Genomic DNA, 14,549 nt, shown 5'->3' on the forward strand with positions numbered 1-14,549 from the left:
AAGTTTACGTGTAGTTCTAGCTCTTTACCCTTCATTATATTACCTTTTTTTTAACTACTTCCCATGGTGATTCTTGTCTACTGCCAGCATGTGTATGCGGCCTGGCCATTACATAAGCAGTGTGATCTGCTAATGAGTGCATATTAATGTGCTGCTCCACCATGCTCATAGTGTGAGCTTTAGCAAAATGGAGCAGGCCTGAGTTGTTTACCTGCCTGCCCCTCCCCGCTTCACTCAGGAGGAAACACGCCCTGCGGACACCATGGCAGACGGCGCCATCCACGCCTGTCCTGAAGAGCATGAGTATTGCAGCCATGGAGCTTGTTGATAGTTTGTTAACAACATATGCCACTGGGTGGATAGAACCATAAGTGCATACATTTTCAGCATGGGTGGCCCTGTTGGAAAGAATTGCACCCCTAACCCTGGCAATATTGGTGACATGCTCTACCCATTGAGCTACATAGGACCACATATGTGTGTCTGTGTCTGTATGTGTGTCTCAAGTGCTGATGCACCCTGATGCTGCACTATTAATTTAATGGCACTGTGCCATTTGGAAGGTGACATGGCCCCATGCTGCAGCAGTGTAAATATAGCTGGGGGAGGACTTCTCACTATGGGATGCATGCTGCTGCCTCTTTGAAGTCTTCATCCACTCTCCCTTGCTATTTATGTAAAGACTGCAGTTGTCCTTCCACCCTGCCATGTGTATATGTAGCCTTTTCTGTGTTTAGGTTTACATGTCAAGACTTCATAGCAGGCCAGGAGTAATGGGATTTGTGGGCTCGACACCATCTCAGATGCCCTTGACAGGGCAGACTTTTAGAGTGAAACATTTTTATTTCTCCTTTGAAATCCATTAGTCAGGCAGTTACTCTTTCAGCTTGAAAAGGCATTAATTTAGCTAACAGTCTCTGGGGACTTCTGTCGGAGCTGCTTATGTTGTAACAAGTGAGCCATTCTGCCTCAGGAGATAGTAGGTAATTGCAGAAGGTTATTTGAATTACGTCGAACTCCTCACAGATATTGGATTAGTAAGTAAACAAGCAGACAAATTAAAGTAGAAGCATTTTATTATTTCACCAGCACTACTTAAATTTCATATAGGTCCATCTCTTGAATGTAGGCCCTTGGCAAAGTCAGCCTGGACCTGTTGAACAGTCACGTGAGATGTGTCTCTTGTGACTGTTTTGCATATCATTTCCATTTTTTCCTTTAGGAAGTCAATAGACCATGCAAGTTAGCCATGTGACACACCAGCAACAGCACAACATACACTCCTCATATTCTTTTCCAAACTCTTTGACCCAGTGGGTGCCCTAACAAGACCAGTGATGTCACGTCCTCTGACATGCCCAGAGTTGTCTTGGTCCTCAGTCTTGCCAACATCCATATCCTTCAGCAGCTGTATCTGCTACAAACAGACAAGCTGTAGTCTGTCTAGGTATCCAAATGAATGAAGGGCAAGCGAGCTCTGGCATGTCCAATCAGCCTGGAGGAAAATTAAAATCTATTCTTGTATACTAGCTAGATTACAGCTTTTTTTCTTCACTTAAACGGTGTTATTGGGGTACGTTACATAGTCTAGCTGTGCACCGTGAAAGTGGCTGCTCAGTGTGAAACAGAAATTGGAATTTGATGTGTTGGTGGTGCTGGTACTCGTACAAGTGTGGTATGTCACGGATGATTGTTCTTATAATGGTGCTCATCTTCAGTGAGTTTCAGGTGGCTTCTGCAGTGCTTTTGAGTTGCCTATTACAAAGTTAGAACAATAGATGGGAGCAGTGCCAGATAATGTTACAAACACACACCCCGTATCTCCTATTACTCACACTCACTCCTGCACACACACAAACACAAGCATCGTCTAGGCCTAACGCTTTCTAAGATTTATGCCACGATTCCTAAATTTCCTTGGCAAATCTTCCCTCTCCCTCATTCTCTCTCCCCTCATCCCATTCCCTCCATCCCTCTCTTCCCAGGGTTCCACCTGATCCCTCGCCTGTCCAACATCGTGCCGGAGAGCTGCCTGTTGATTGTGGTGGGCCTGTTGGTGGGGGGGCTCATCAAGCTGGCCGGGGAAAAGGTCCCCCCGGTGCTGGACTCCCAGCTGTTCTTCCTCTGCCTGCTGCCGCCCATCATTCTGGACGCCGGCTACTTCCTGCCCATCCGTCCCTTCATGGAGAACCTGGGCACCATCCTGATGTTCGCCGTGGTGGGCACCCTGTGGAATGCCTTCTTCATCGGGGGCCTGCTGTACGCCGTGTGCCAGATCCAGCCGGCCAATCCATCCAACCTTAACCAGTTAGAGCTGCTGCCCTGCCTGCTGTTCGCCTCCATCATCTCGGCCGTGGATCCTGTGGCCGTGCTGGCCGTGTTCGAGGAGATCCACATCAACGAGCTGCTGCACATCCTGGTGTTCGGCGAGTCGCTGCTCAACGATGCTGTCACTGTGGTGAGTGATTGGGATTGGGACGAAAGTACATTGCGGATAATGGCAGACGTTCATGATTCCATTTGCTTATGAAATCGCATTCATTATTTTATCAGCGCTCCTCTGAGGTAGACCGGTACATTGGAGTGGTTCTGAATGTGCAGCTTCTTCCCATCCATTTGGCACTTGGAAGCAAGATGGCATAAGGAAAAAATTGATGTTGCAATCATATGCAGTGCAGCACCTGAAAGGCATACAACTTTTTAATTCTCTTTTTCCCCTCCAGGACAGTTACAGGATGTGTTCAGAATTTAGAGGATGTTGAACAAAGACACGTGTTATTGTTCAACATCCTCAGGTGTAAGTGTGTGAATGTATTGCCCACCCTTTCCCTGCAACTACTCTCCCAGGCCAAGCAAGTACTAACCAAGCCAATATCTTTTCACCACCAAGCTGAGCCTTTAAAATAATGTACTGGCAAGATTCAGCACTACCAAAGTTGAGACTACATTATATGTGACTCATGTGCTAATGTGATTGGCTGTTAGACTTTTGGTTTTGGATCCGTGATCTGCTGTGACAGTTGGCCTGCTTTTTGTGTCATGTGTGCCCTCTCCAGAGGCAAAATCTATTTTCAATTAACTTCCATCATGACTTCTTTTTTCCCTGTTCCTCTTTTGAAACTCAATGGCTTTTTTGATTCACAATAGCTTAGTCATTGGTGCAGGTACACTTATAACTACTAATTTTGATTACTGTTTTATCAACACATGAAACACAAAACACTATTTTTGCAGGTTTTTTTGAGTCCGTCATAAATGATTAAACATATTGTATCTGTCTTTTTCCATATATCTTACACAATATCCTTCCTCCCCAACCATTCTTTTTCTCTTTTCCCCAAACATTTTGCTTATCTACCCATACCTGACCTTCCCTTTCCCTCTTTACCTTACCTTTTCATTTTTTCCTTTTTTTCTTTTTTTTCTCTCTTATTCCTTTACCCACAGTCTCCTAACCATTAACCATTGTCTCTCTCTCTCTCTCTCTCTCTCTCTCTCTCTCTCTCTCTCTCTCTCTCTCTCCTCCCTTAGGTGCTGTACCATCTTTTTGAGGAGTACTCAGGCGTTGGCACGGTGACGGTGTTGGACGGGATCCTGGGAGTCATCTGTTTCTTCGTGGTTGCGCTGGGCGGCGTCCTGGTGGGCGCCATCTACGGCATCCTGGCCGCCTTCACCTCGCGCTTCACCTCGCACACGCGTGTCATCGAGCCGCTCTTTGTCTTCGTCTACAGCTACATGGCCTACCTGTCGGCCGAGCTGTTCCACCTCTCTGGCATCATGGCGTGAGTATGGAGAGGGGGGGGGGGGGGGGGGGGAGGGGGGGGGGGGGAGGGGGGGGGGGGGGAGAGAGGGGGGGGGAGAGAGGGGGGGGGAGAGAGAGAGAGAGAGAGAGAGAGAGAGAGAGAGAGAGAGAGAGAGAGAGAGAGAGAGAGAGAGAGAGAGAGAGAGAGAGAACAAAGAGGCCAAAACAAATCCGCACTTTCAGATGCTGATAGTCAAGTCAGGATCAGGGCGTGGGGAGTGTTAATCCAAGAACAAACATATCTAATCCAGTCATATACTGTGCACTCTGTGACCTTTGGAACGCTTCAAGTTTTCTACAGGGATACCAGTGACTTAGTTGTAGCCGCCACATGATTTTACATTTCTAACATATGCTATAACATAAACCATTTGGTGGCCGCTTTTATCCAAAGCACCTTATAGAACCATGAGACCATACATTTTTAGCATGGGTGGCCCTAGAAGGAATTGAATCTCTAAACCTGGCAGTGTTAGTGCCATCCTCTACCCAGTGACCTATATAGGACCACCGTTTCCAAATTGAGAACCTACTGTATTACCTCTCCTCTGGTACCTATGAAATACCCTAGCTGTGTCCGGGATGTCAATGTTGTATCATGTCTTCTTAAAATATGTGTCTTCCTTCAGTGATTGGATGTCTTGGTCTATATATACAGCCAAGGCAAATCCATTTCAGCTACCCCCGCATGACAGTAACTCACCTGTACATCCTGCCAGGTCACACAGACACTGTATAACCAGTGGTATAATGAATGACTCTGATCTAACTGCAGCCGACCCAACCCTCAATTTATGGCCCGCCGTCATGCTCTGAGGTGCCGTTTCCTGAGGACTGGCTCCTCTTCCAATACATATCTCTCCTCCCTCATTCCATTCCTGCCGTTTAGGGTCCTATGAGTTATGGATCATGCAGACAGGAGGTAAAGATATATTGAGTCTCCCTGGTGTGTCAGGGCCGATGGGTGTGTAGCTACAAGGACAGTCTGTTCAAAGGCCAGAGGCCCTCAGCCCTATCGCGCCGCACATCATAAACAGAGGATTTGGAGAGGTTCTTTCATGTCATCTGTTGATAAAAGAGACATGAAACAGCTTACCAGTGTCAATTTTTTATCACTTCTCCCTAATGCCCTTAAAGCCAATCCAATATTGCCGTAGAGGTGGAATGATGAACAGCTGCAATGGCTTACGTAACTTGGATGGCATTCATTTTTTGGCCTCCACATTTTTGGCATAGGAAAATGGCATGACAGTAGAACGGAATAGAGAAGTGGTCACCAGACTGGGATGGGGACATCTCTCTCTGGGTGTGTGTTTCTGTGATCAGTATGGAACTTAAGCCGGGAAATTGGAGCACTCGTTATGTAGTAACCTCTGACATCACTGTTGCCGTTTGTTGCTGCAGAAGAGTCGAACCGCTATTTCGTTCAGATTGCCTGTTCTCATTTAATTCCCAGAAGCAATAATCAGTGATTTGCCAATGTTTGCTTTTACACTAAAACCATCAAAAGCTAGATTCAGAAAAAAGAGCGAGCATTTTCTTAGGAAACCATTCAAATCTCATTAAAAAAAAAAAAGTTCACTCACTTTAGTATCCCTTCAACTGAGCTACCATTTGCATCTTGTCCTTACAGGCTGATAGCATGCGGGGCAGTGATGCGGCCCTATGTGGAGGCCAACATATCCCACAAGTCCCACACCACTATCAAGTACTTCCTGAAGATGTGGAGCAGCGTCAGCGAGACACTCATCTTCATCTTCCTGGGCGTGGCCACGGTGGAAGGACCGCATTCCTGGAACTGGACCTTCGTCACGGTCACCGTCATCCTGTGTCTGGTGGCGCGGGTCATAGGTCAGCTCTACTGTAGTGTTTCCCATACGTTCTTAACGTATATGTGATGGCAGGCTGGGGTGTGTGGGGCTGGGTATCGTTTAAAAAATTACGATACCAGTACCAATACCAGTACCCTTAAAGTGATACAGATATCAATAGAGTACTTCATTCGATACCTTTTTTTTAACGTTTTGGTGGCATCTCGGCACGCTGAACTGCCAACTCCGTCACATACACCGCGCTCGACTTCACCACCACAGACTGTATGGGTTGTAGCTGCTGTGGCAGTGGGCCAATCACACGTCGCATTAAATCGAAGAACGCTTGCGGTGATTGACTGCAAGCAAAACCATACAAATAGTCATTTTTTTTCTAGATCTGTGTACAAAAAGTATCGAATGCAGGTATCATTTGACTGGAGAAGTTTCGATACTACTTAGTAGTGGGTTATTTCGGTCGATACCTTAAAGGTATCGAGTACCGATACCCAGCCCTAGTTACGATATACATTAAAACGGAAAAAACTGCGCATGCAACACAGGAAGCGCTGTTAGTATCGTGTCAGTTTGGGGGGCCTGCACCTGTTATGTCATGGTAGGCTGCCACTGATAAATCTGAATAGCTTCTTATGAAACACGTTTGTCACAAAGTTCACTATAGAGCAAGTACTGTACATCATATGTTAAGCAATGAGCAGAGCTAAAAAAAAAAGATGAGATGTAATATTCTAAGAAAGGCTTTGCGTGTGAATATTAAAAAAAAACGGTCTTTCTTCTCAAAAAGGGAAGTGGAACTCCGACAGAAGTTGATGTTGCCATCACGTTTCATCACACCTCTGTGAGTGTGTAAGAGGAAGCACTGCCGAGGATTTCCATATTGACACCGGCTGTCTCAAGTCCTTCCATGGAAGATTTGTCGTGCTAGATTTATCACGGCTGTTAGAGGGAGAGAGAATGAAAGTGGAAGCAGGAGGAGGCGCGTTGAGTCATGCATTCCCTAGTTCTCTTATTCTCCGCCTCACTAGCCGATGAGTCTTTAAACAAACTGTCCAAACATGATGCTGTTTGTGATGATAATATTCATCAGATGACTGAACATAAATGATCAACAGCAAACACACACATGATATACTGTCTGTGACTCTTAATTGGTTGTTGCAAAGAGTCACAAACTCATCACATGATAAGGCTACACGCATCATATGATAGAGGTTTGTGGTCACTTCAGCTCCTACTGAGCCATGTCACATAGGTTATTAAAACACACACACACTACCAGAGAGTAACTCATTTGACTTTCAAACACTTTCCTATTGCCCTTACACCTGCTGCCACTCACTGGGGCTAATTCATAAAACTCTGCGGTAACAGAATAGCGGCACGCAAAATCTGCACCACGGTAATTTACCCTGATTCATAAATTTACCACACCCGTGAATACCGTGACGGAGCCACATTATTTATCGTCAGCTGCAGCCCAGGTGATAGCCAATCACAACCAACATATTAATTAAGCAACAGTCCGCCTGTGTGTCAATGGGCAGCAGAGACACGTTAGAACGGCAGATGAACCTCTTCCTCCTCATGCACTCCTACTGCTGTAATTGCAATGTTGGCCATGATAAACCGAATGTTTATGATGTCACTTACTGAAATTATAAATTGGCCGGTGGTGATCGTCACCTGATGAAGACCTATCAAAACGTTGTAAGATAAATATATGGGAGCATTGGCAGCAGCAGCGTTCTCTTTCTTACATAGGCTACTTTAGCTCTACTACAATCCAGCACCTGCTAAAAAGTTTATGGGACATGTGTATGGTTATCTTCTCTTTTTTATCATGATAAACTGAATCAAATCAGATGGAAACTGGCGTTTACAACCGCAATCACAGCCAGTGTGTGAGTCATATTTATTAAACATTTTCACGTTTCCAATGATAATTAATCCCCTAGGACACAATGTGACTTTATCTATTGATTTTTAAATAATTTACATTCATTTTCATTAGTTAACATTCATTTCTACAATATACCGTCTGACTAGAACAGCTGGTATTTTTTGCGGCGCGGTGTGCTTTTATGAATCGCTTTCCCAATATGTAAATGATCAAAAGGGGAGGAAGAACGGGGAAAACGGTAACGCAAATAACGTCCCGATATTTCACGTTTATGAATGAGGAAGCACCCTACCGTGACGGTATCTGCCCCTAACGTCACGCTAAATATTATTTGACCCAAGTCTGTTACACACATACACACACACCCACTCAAACCCAGTTTCTCATTACATTGTCCTTCCCAGGTGTGGTTGGTCTGACCTACGTGATCAACAAGTTCCGCATCGTCAAGCTGACCACCAAGGACCAGTTCATTATAGCCTACGGTGGCCTGCGAGGAGCCATCGCCTTCTCCCTGTGCTACCTGCTGCGCAAGGACCACTTCCCCATGAGAGAGATGTTCCTCACCGCCATCATCACCGTCATCTTCTTCACTGTCTTCGTCCAGGTACTGGGACACCGTCTAGTCTGTTCTGTTCCCCTCTCAACAGACTGTGTCGTCACATCATTGTAGAGTTGGGACTTTTTCAGTCTGGCTTGTTGTTGTGTTGCCTAGTTAAAGTATTTGCCTAATAATGGGATGACATTATGGCTGTCATTAATGGATGACTGAAAGAAACTCACGCACACTGACTCTCACTTGCAGTTAAAACATGTTACCAAGGATAATCATACATTCTTTCAGTCTTATGACCTTCCTCTGGTGCGCAATTATAAGTAAGAAACGTCAACTATATTCGGGTTTGCAAAGGAGCTCTGCTTTGAAGCCCTCAGAGAGTCTTGTCATAGGCGACTGCTTAGCTGATTCAAATTCAAAGTCAATTTATTCTGATCAAATGTAGCACTTACTTGATCTGCCTGTGGCAGCCAGGCAGGATTTGTTATTGGAGGATGTTTCGCTGAGTGTATCCAGTTGGAATTTTCATTAGGTGGCTGTTTGGATTCACACTGACCAGCACACTAACAAAATGAATATGGCACAAAGTACAAAAGCTTCATTTGCAACCGTTCAGTAACACTTTGTGGTATGTAGTGACCGTGTGGCATGCTGAGGATCGAACATCAAAGACGTTTTTACACATTTTCAGGAAGTGGTTGGTTTTGTTGCTTTGTCTAGAAATAGGACCTCAAGTGGTCAGTTTTCTTGGTCTGTTTTGAAGCAAACAGCCCGCTGTGCTGGCCTAGGAAAATGTCATTCCAGCTGTCACTTTGAAGTGCACTGACAGGCAGGCAAGCAGATTCACATGCAACAGTAAAAAATGGGCAAAAGGAATACACAAAACAACACATATAGACATGCATGGACCACTTACATTCCTTTCCTTCTCCCTTCTTCTTCTTCTCCCCTCTTCTCTTGGTGTGTACCTTAAGAGAAAACACACAAAGAAGTACATAAAAACAAGACAAAGACACACACACACAAACAAACACATGCACACTCTACGGGCACTGCAATAAACTCACACACACATATTATTATCCGTTGTCCATTTGTAGTGGAGCACCACGTACTGCTTCTGCCCAGTCCTGCCGGATAAACCAGTCTCCCTGTGAAGCTGTCAGAAGATGTTTGGAAGTGCATCATGTGGATTAGTCTCAGAATGGCTGCAGCTAAAATAAAACCCTTTAGATGTGTTCCCTCTCTGCAAAAGCCGGGGTAGAAATATGTTTTATTCATGCTGTTAGATACGGCGCTGGCAGCCTCTGATGCTGAGACAGATGCAGACTAGGAGGTGGGGCACCTTTCACCTGCAGTATGAAAGTGTGTGTGTGTGTGTGACCAGACATCCTCACAAGGACAGAAAGATGAGGAAAATCCTCCAAAGTGAGGACATTTTGCTGGTCTTCACTTCTTTAAGGGGCAAGTTTAGGGTTAAGATTCAAATTAGGATTAGTTTGTGGGTTTTGGGTTAAGTTTTGGGTTTGGGGGTTTGAGAATGAATGTAGTCAAGAAGGTCCTCACAAGTACAGCAATACAAACCTGTGTCTGTAAGTGATGTGTTGTTGTGTGGTTGAGTTGGAATACACATGAGTGTGATAAAGTGTAGGAGTGTGTTGCTTTGCATGCATGCATGGTGGCGGGACAGGGTATTATTTAAGAACCGGAACTTTGTGTCATCCACTTAGGCTATTATAGTTAACCAGATTGAAAGGCTTAATCTTCTTATGAGAGAGAATGATATGCTAAAGCCTCGACGCGCGCACTCAGACACACGCACACACACACACACACACACACACACACGCATGCACACACACAACCACTCCCCCTAAAATGCTGGCACAAATTCAAAGGATTGCTATAACCAGCACTGCAGTAATGATGGAAACTGTCTATTGCACCAATATGTCATCCGACAGTGGTAAAACCTCTGACTGGCAGGATGTTGGGCTAAACTGAAGGGCCACATAAAAACACCTGAATTACGGAGAGTTTCATTTATAGGAAAAATCCACCCTTCCTGGGTCCATTTTGTTTTTTGGTGATATATTTTTCTTATTCCTGCGGATAACTGGCCAAACGTAGATGACGTCACGTCACATCAAGATAGTTCTAGTGCAGTTACAATCTAGTATAATGGGAGAAAAAAATTCAGTGATCTAAAACATCAAGGGTAAACATCAGGTTTTGGTGTCAGTCCCTCAGAATCAAAGAGCAAGGCCTTCTAGACTCACCATTTTGCACCGACGTTCATCAGTCATTCAGGGAGAAATCCATCATAGAAGAGGCAGAGAGACCAATTTCTTCACTGACAGCTCCCTCAATAGACCAGAAATCAATGCAACCACAATACATGCTGTGCTTTAAGCAAAGGGTGTGATGCTCACTTTTTCTCAACTGGAAAAACTCGCTTTCTTGCTCTTACTATCGCTATCCTATCTCTATCATTATTGCTCTCTCCACCTACACATATAACCCAGCTGAATACAAGTCCAGGCACATCCACTGGGGGTTTTCAAAAGTCATTCTAGGAAATGCAAGAAATCACTAACTAAAGTAGAAGTAGACAAGGCAGGTTGAGGGAAAGTGGATACAACAAAAAGGTAAACGCATAAGTAAGACTGAAGCCAGGATAGAAGTGATGAAGGATGCAGAATGAAAGACAGAATTGAAAGGGAATTGAGGTTTGTTTTTTTCTTTTTCCACCCGAGTTGTTGGCTTATCAACATGACAGGTTTTAGAAATGCTTGACCACCTGCTTCAAAGACGCACATACAGTATACACAAGTGCACACTCAAATGTACGCACACATAATGTTGTTTAAACAGACTTATTTTTTATGTGTTTGTGTATGCAGTTGTATGCAGATTGCTGATATCGACATAACACTTTTACTTTGTTTTACTGTCACTGAAATCACATCTCTGTCTACACAAAACTGCCCAATTGCAGCAGTGCAAGATTCGTCGTGGGCTGAATTTGCCCTACACCCTTCATGGGTAAATTTTCAAAGAATGTCTCCCCAGGGCACAACTCTTGGCACTGGGAACACAAAATGTTATTGATTTTAATCATATATTACTTTAGAAAGCCTGGTGAAAATGGCTCCTCTCCCACTGCATAGCACCCTTCAGAAGTCTGTAAATACTTTTTTGGAATTAATGTACCATTTGCTTGTGTGCGATAATATGAGCTCACGACAGTCGGATTATATTTCATCATGCTTCAAGCGTTTTGCGTTGGGCTCCGATTTGCAAAGTTGTACAAGATGTTGATTTTAAAATGCTTATGCAAATCCACATAGAATCCTCTCATTTCACTCCCTTGCATAAACTGGGATAGCATAGCCTCATCCTGTCTTTGGTCAAGGTCAGGAAATGCATGCAGTGAATAATATTTTGCTCCTCTCCTCCCTCTCACAGGGCATGACCATCAAACCCCTGGTGGAGCTGCTGGCTGTGAAGAAGAAGCAGGAGGCCAAGCGCTCCATTAATGAGGAGATTCACACTCAGGTACCACCGTTGACCTTTGACCCTCCTCAGCCTTCACCGTCTTTTGTCCCTCTAGGAGCAGAATCCACACAAGTAGTATCGCAGTCGCTGATGCTTTTGCCTGTAAAATTGATGGGACTAGACACAGAAGATGATGAAATTTATGCTAGTAATTGATAAATCAAATGTCAAAATGGTTGTAAATATTTTGAATCACTTTAGAGAACATGTTCTATATACATAAAATGCAAAGTATTGTGAGGCATGTAGCAAACCACAGACAAATCCCACTACCTTGTTGACAGCATTGCACCCTTACTTCCTGTCGTATTTACTTTTCATTTGCTGTACTCACAAAGTCCCTTAATAAGCATGGGAGAATGCACAGCAGTTGCACTAGCAATTTCATTAAGTCATAAATTGCTTCTGTCATGGTATGACACATTCCTTTCAATTCTAGTTATGTAAAATGCTGAATGTTTTTCCAGTAACTTACATCAGAACCCATTGTCAAATTTTGATTGTTGCTTCCCCCTACTGGCTGCATGTGGGACCATGTTTTAATGTTGTACATGCATTGCTTCCATAATGAATGTCAAACCACTGACTTCCGTAGTAGAACAACTCAGAAAGGTTCCTCTCCTCATTGCTCTGCAGCCCTATTCCCTAACAGCATCTTGGTTACCAGGCTTGCTAGTTAAATATAACATACTCACACACTCACACACACACACACACACACACACACACACACACACACACACACACACTGCCTCTGTGACTGCTGTCTCCTCCGGTACTTATATACATCCATGAGTGGCCAGCATGGTCCTCAGTCCCTGAGTGGCTTTTTAAGCTATTAATACAGCTTAGATAGGCACACACACGTGCACACACACATGTGCACACACTCACATGCCCATGCCCACGCCGCACACACACACGCATATACATACACGCATATACACACAGAAGCGGTGTGTGTCTCTGGGGCATTGTGGTGAGTCACCAGTGCTCCAGGCTAGAAGAGCAGGCTGTCTTAATGGCTTGTCCTCTACTGTAAAACACCAGTGATTAGAGTCAACAGAGCTGGCTAAGGGCACATTCAGACCGGTTACAGTGTGGGAGTGCTATCGGTTCCTCTGGCATGGTGGCTGTTGATTTATTTTTTTAAACTTTCATTGTCCCATCTGTTAAAAACAGGACAGCGCTGTGTGTCTTTTCAACTACCTCTTTTTGATTCTACTCGCTCCATTTCCTCTAAGTGGCATTGTTTCTCTGAGAGTAACTTCACTGTCCCTATTAAAAACGGGACTTTTTCACCCATCGCTTCTGACCCTCCACCCCCGGAGTGCTGGCCAGTTTTGCTATGAATCAGTCACCTCTGGCAAAGTAAAAGTAAATGTGTGGCTCTGCTTAATGGCTTGTTCCCATAGCAACATGGCTTGTCAAACTGTGAGCCGTAGCTGTAATCATAATAGCAGGACAACGCTGGGCTGGCTGCAGACTAAACAACAAATCTGTCAGTACATTTGTCTGGTTCTCTGGGTAGGCATACAGCCACTGGTGATTAGCACTGTTTGATGAACCGTCTGGGTTGTGGTGGTTTTCTCTCATGAATTTCATAGCAATATTACCTAAAAGGGCATTCTTTACTGATTAGTGGGTACTGTGGTGAAACAAAAGGTATTTTACAGCTGAGTAATGTAATGTGGACAGCACCAGAGTACCCATAATCACCCTAAACAACGTCCTTAATGGTGTTACAGCTTTTACACCACATTTACCAACGAATGTGTACCATGAACATTTTGCCTCCCAGTGATATGCAAACATGAGAATAAAAAAAATAGGAGAAATCAAGAAATATCACTAATTAGCTCCCTGTTCTGCACTGAGCTTGGTAAAAAGGCTTTCATGTATTCTGCACCCACTGCATTACAGCTCATTACAGAATAATAAAGCTGTCAAATCTGATCTCTATGGGAAAATGTAAAATTCTTATGAAGGGCCTGGAGACGGACTCTATTGGAACCTGTCTTTGTTCTGTTTATCCATGAACCTTCTAATAGTTTGATACATCTTTCACTTTTGATTATTTATACTGTGTATTTACATTGTTTTTAGGTTGTTTGTAACTTATATGTTTGTTTTTGATGCTGCTTTCTCAGCCAGGTCTCTCTTGGATACAAGATTCATAATCTCAGTGAGATTTACCTGGTAAAATGAAGGTCAAATAAATAAAAGAGAGACAGAGTTGGCACTGCAACCAATAAAACACCGCTACCCATTCTTTATGGGAATCATCAGCACAGGAGAAATATGTCTTTGACCAATCAATCAAATTATCAAACTGTTTTAGTACAGACATCTTTGCCTATGGGCTTTTCCATTTTGGTAACATGAAGCCTAATATGAGGCCCAGTAAGACTGACATATTATATATAGACTAGTCAGACATATGACAGTATATTTCTTGCCTGCTAAGCCGTATGATAGAATAAATTAAAAGATTCATCAGAGCTGGCTAACAGCCAAAATGAGTAAATCAAATCTGGACTTTGCGTAGTCTGTGTCTGTTCAACAACAGCTTTTAACGACCAGATTCTGCCTCTTTTTTTATCCCCAGTTCCTGGACCACCTACTGACTGGAATTGAGGACATCTGTGGACACTACGGACACCACCACTGGAAGGACAAGTATGGATTTTAAACCGCGATTCATCTTCACAATTTGCAACTTGCTGCATTTAAGGATTCGCAGTGATGAATTTCCTCACCCGCCCCCTCTCTCTCCCTTTTAATTTGCACCTTCTGTCCAACCTCTCTCGCCTGTCTCTCCCTCTCCTCCTGTTGCACCCACCGTCTCTTTTTACTCTGTTCTCTGTTTTCATCCGTCTCTACCTCCCTCCCTCCCTCCTC

At 44.0% G+C, this 14,549-nt stretch overlaps 1 protein-coding gene across 1 annotated transcript in view; it reads left to right on the top strand.

The window, feature by feature from the left end:
* The window catches only part of slc9a1a (solute carrier family 9 member A1a), a 30,940-nt gene that overhangs the window by 11,724 nt on the left and 4,667 nt on the right, over positions 1–14,549 (top strand). Inside the window, exons 2-7 of the mRNA XM_071926615.2 lie at positions 1,986–2,458; positions 3,532–3,782; positions 5,436–5,653; positions 7,939–8,141; positions 11,559–11,648; positions 14,257–14,327. Coding sequence (XP_071782716.2) covers positions 1,986–2,458; positions 3,532–3,782; positions 5,436–5,653; positions 7,939–8,141; positions 11,559–11,648; positions 14,257–14,327 — 1,306 coding nt within the window. The remainder of the gene's footprint in view (positions 1–1,985; positions 2,459–3,531; positions 3,783–5,435; positions 5,654–7,938; positions 8,142–11,558; positions 11,649–14,256; positions 14,328–14,549) is intronic.

Source organism: Centroberyx gerrardi, chromosome 12 (assembly GCF_048128805.1).
Source record: "Centroberyx gerrardi isolate f3 chromosome 12, fCenGer3.hap1.cur.20231027, whole genome shotgun sequence".
Classification (NCBI taxonomy): Eukaryota; Metazoa; Chordata; class Actinopteri; order Beryciformes; family Berycidae; genus Centroberyx; species Centroberyx gerrardi.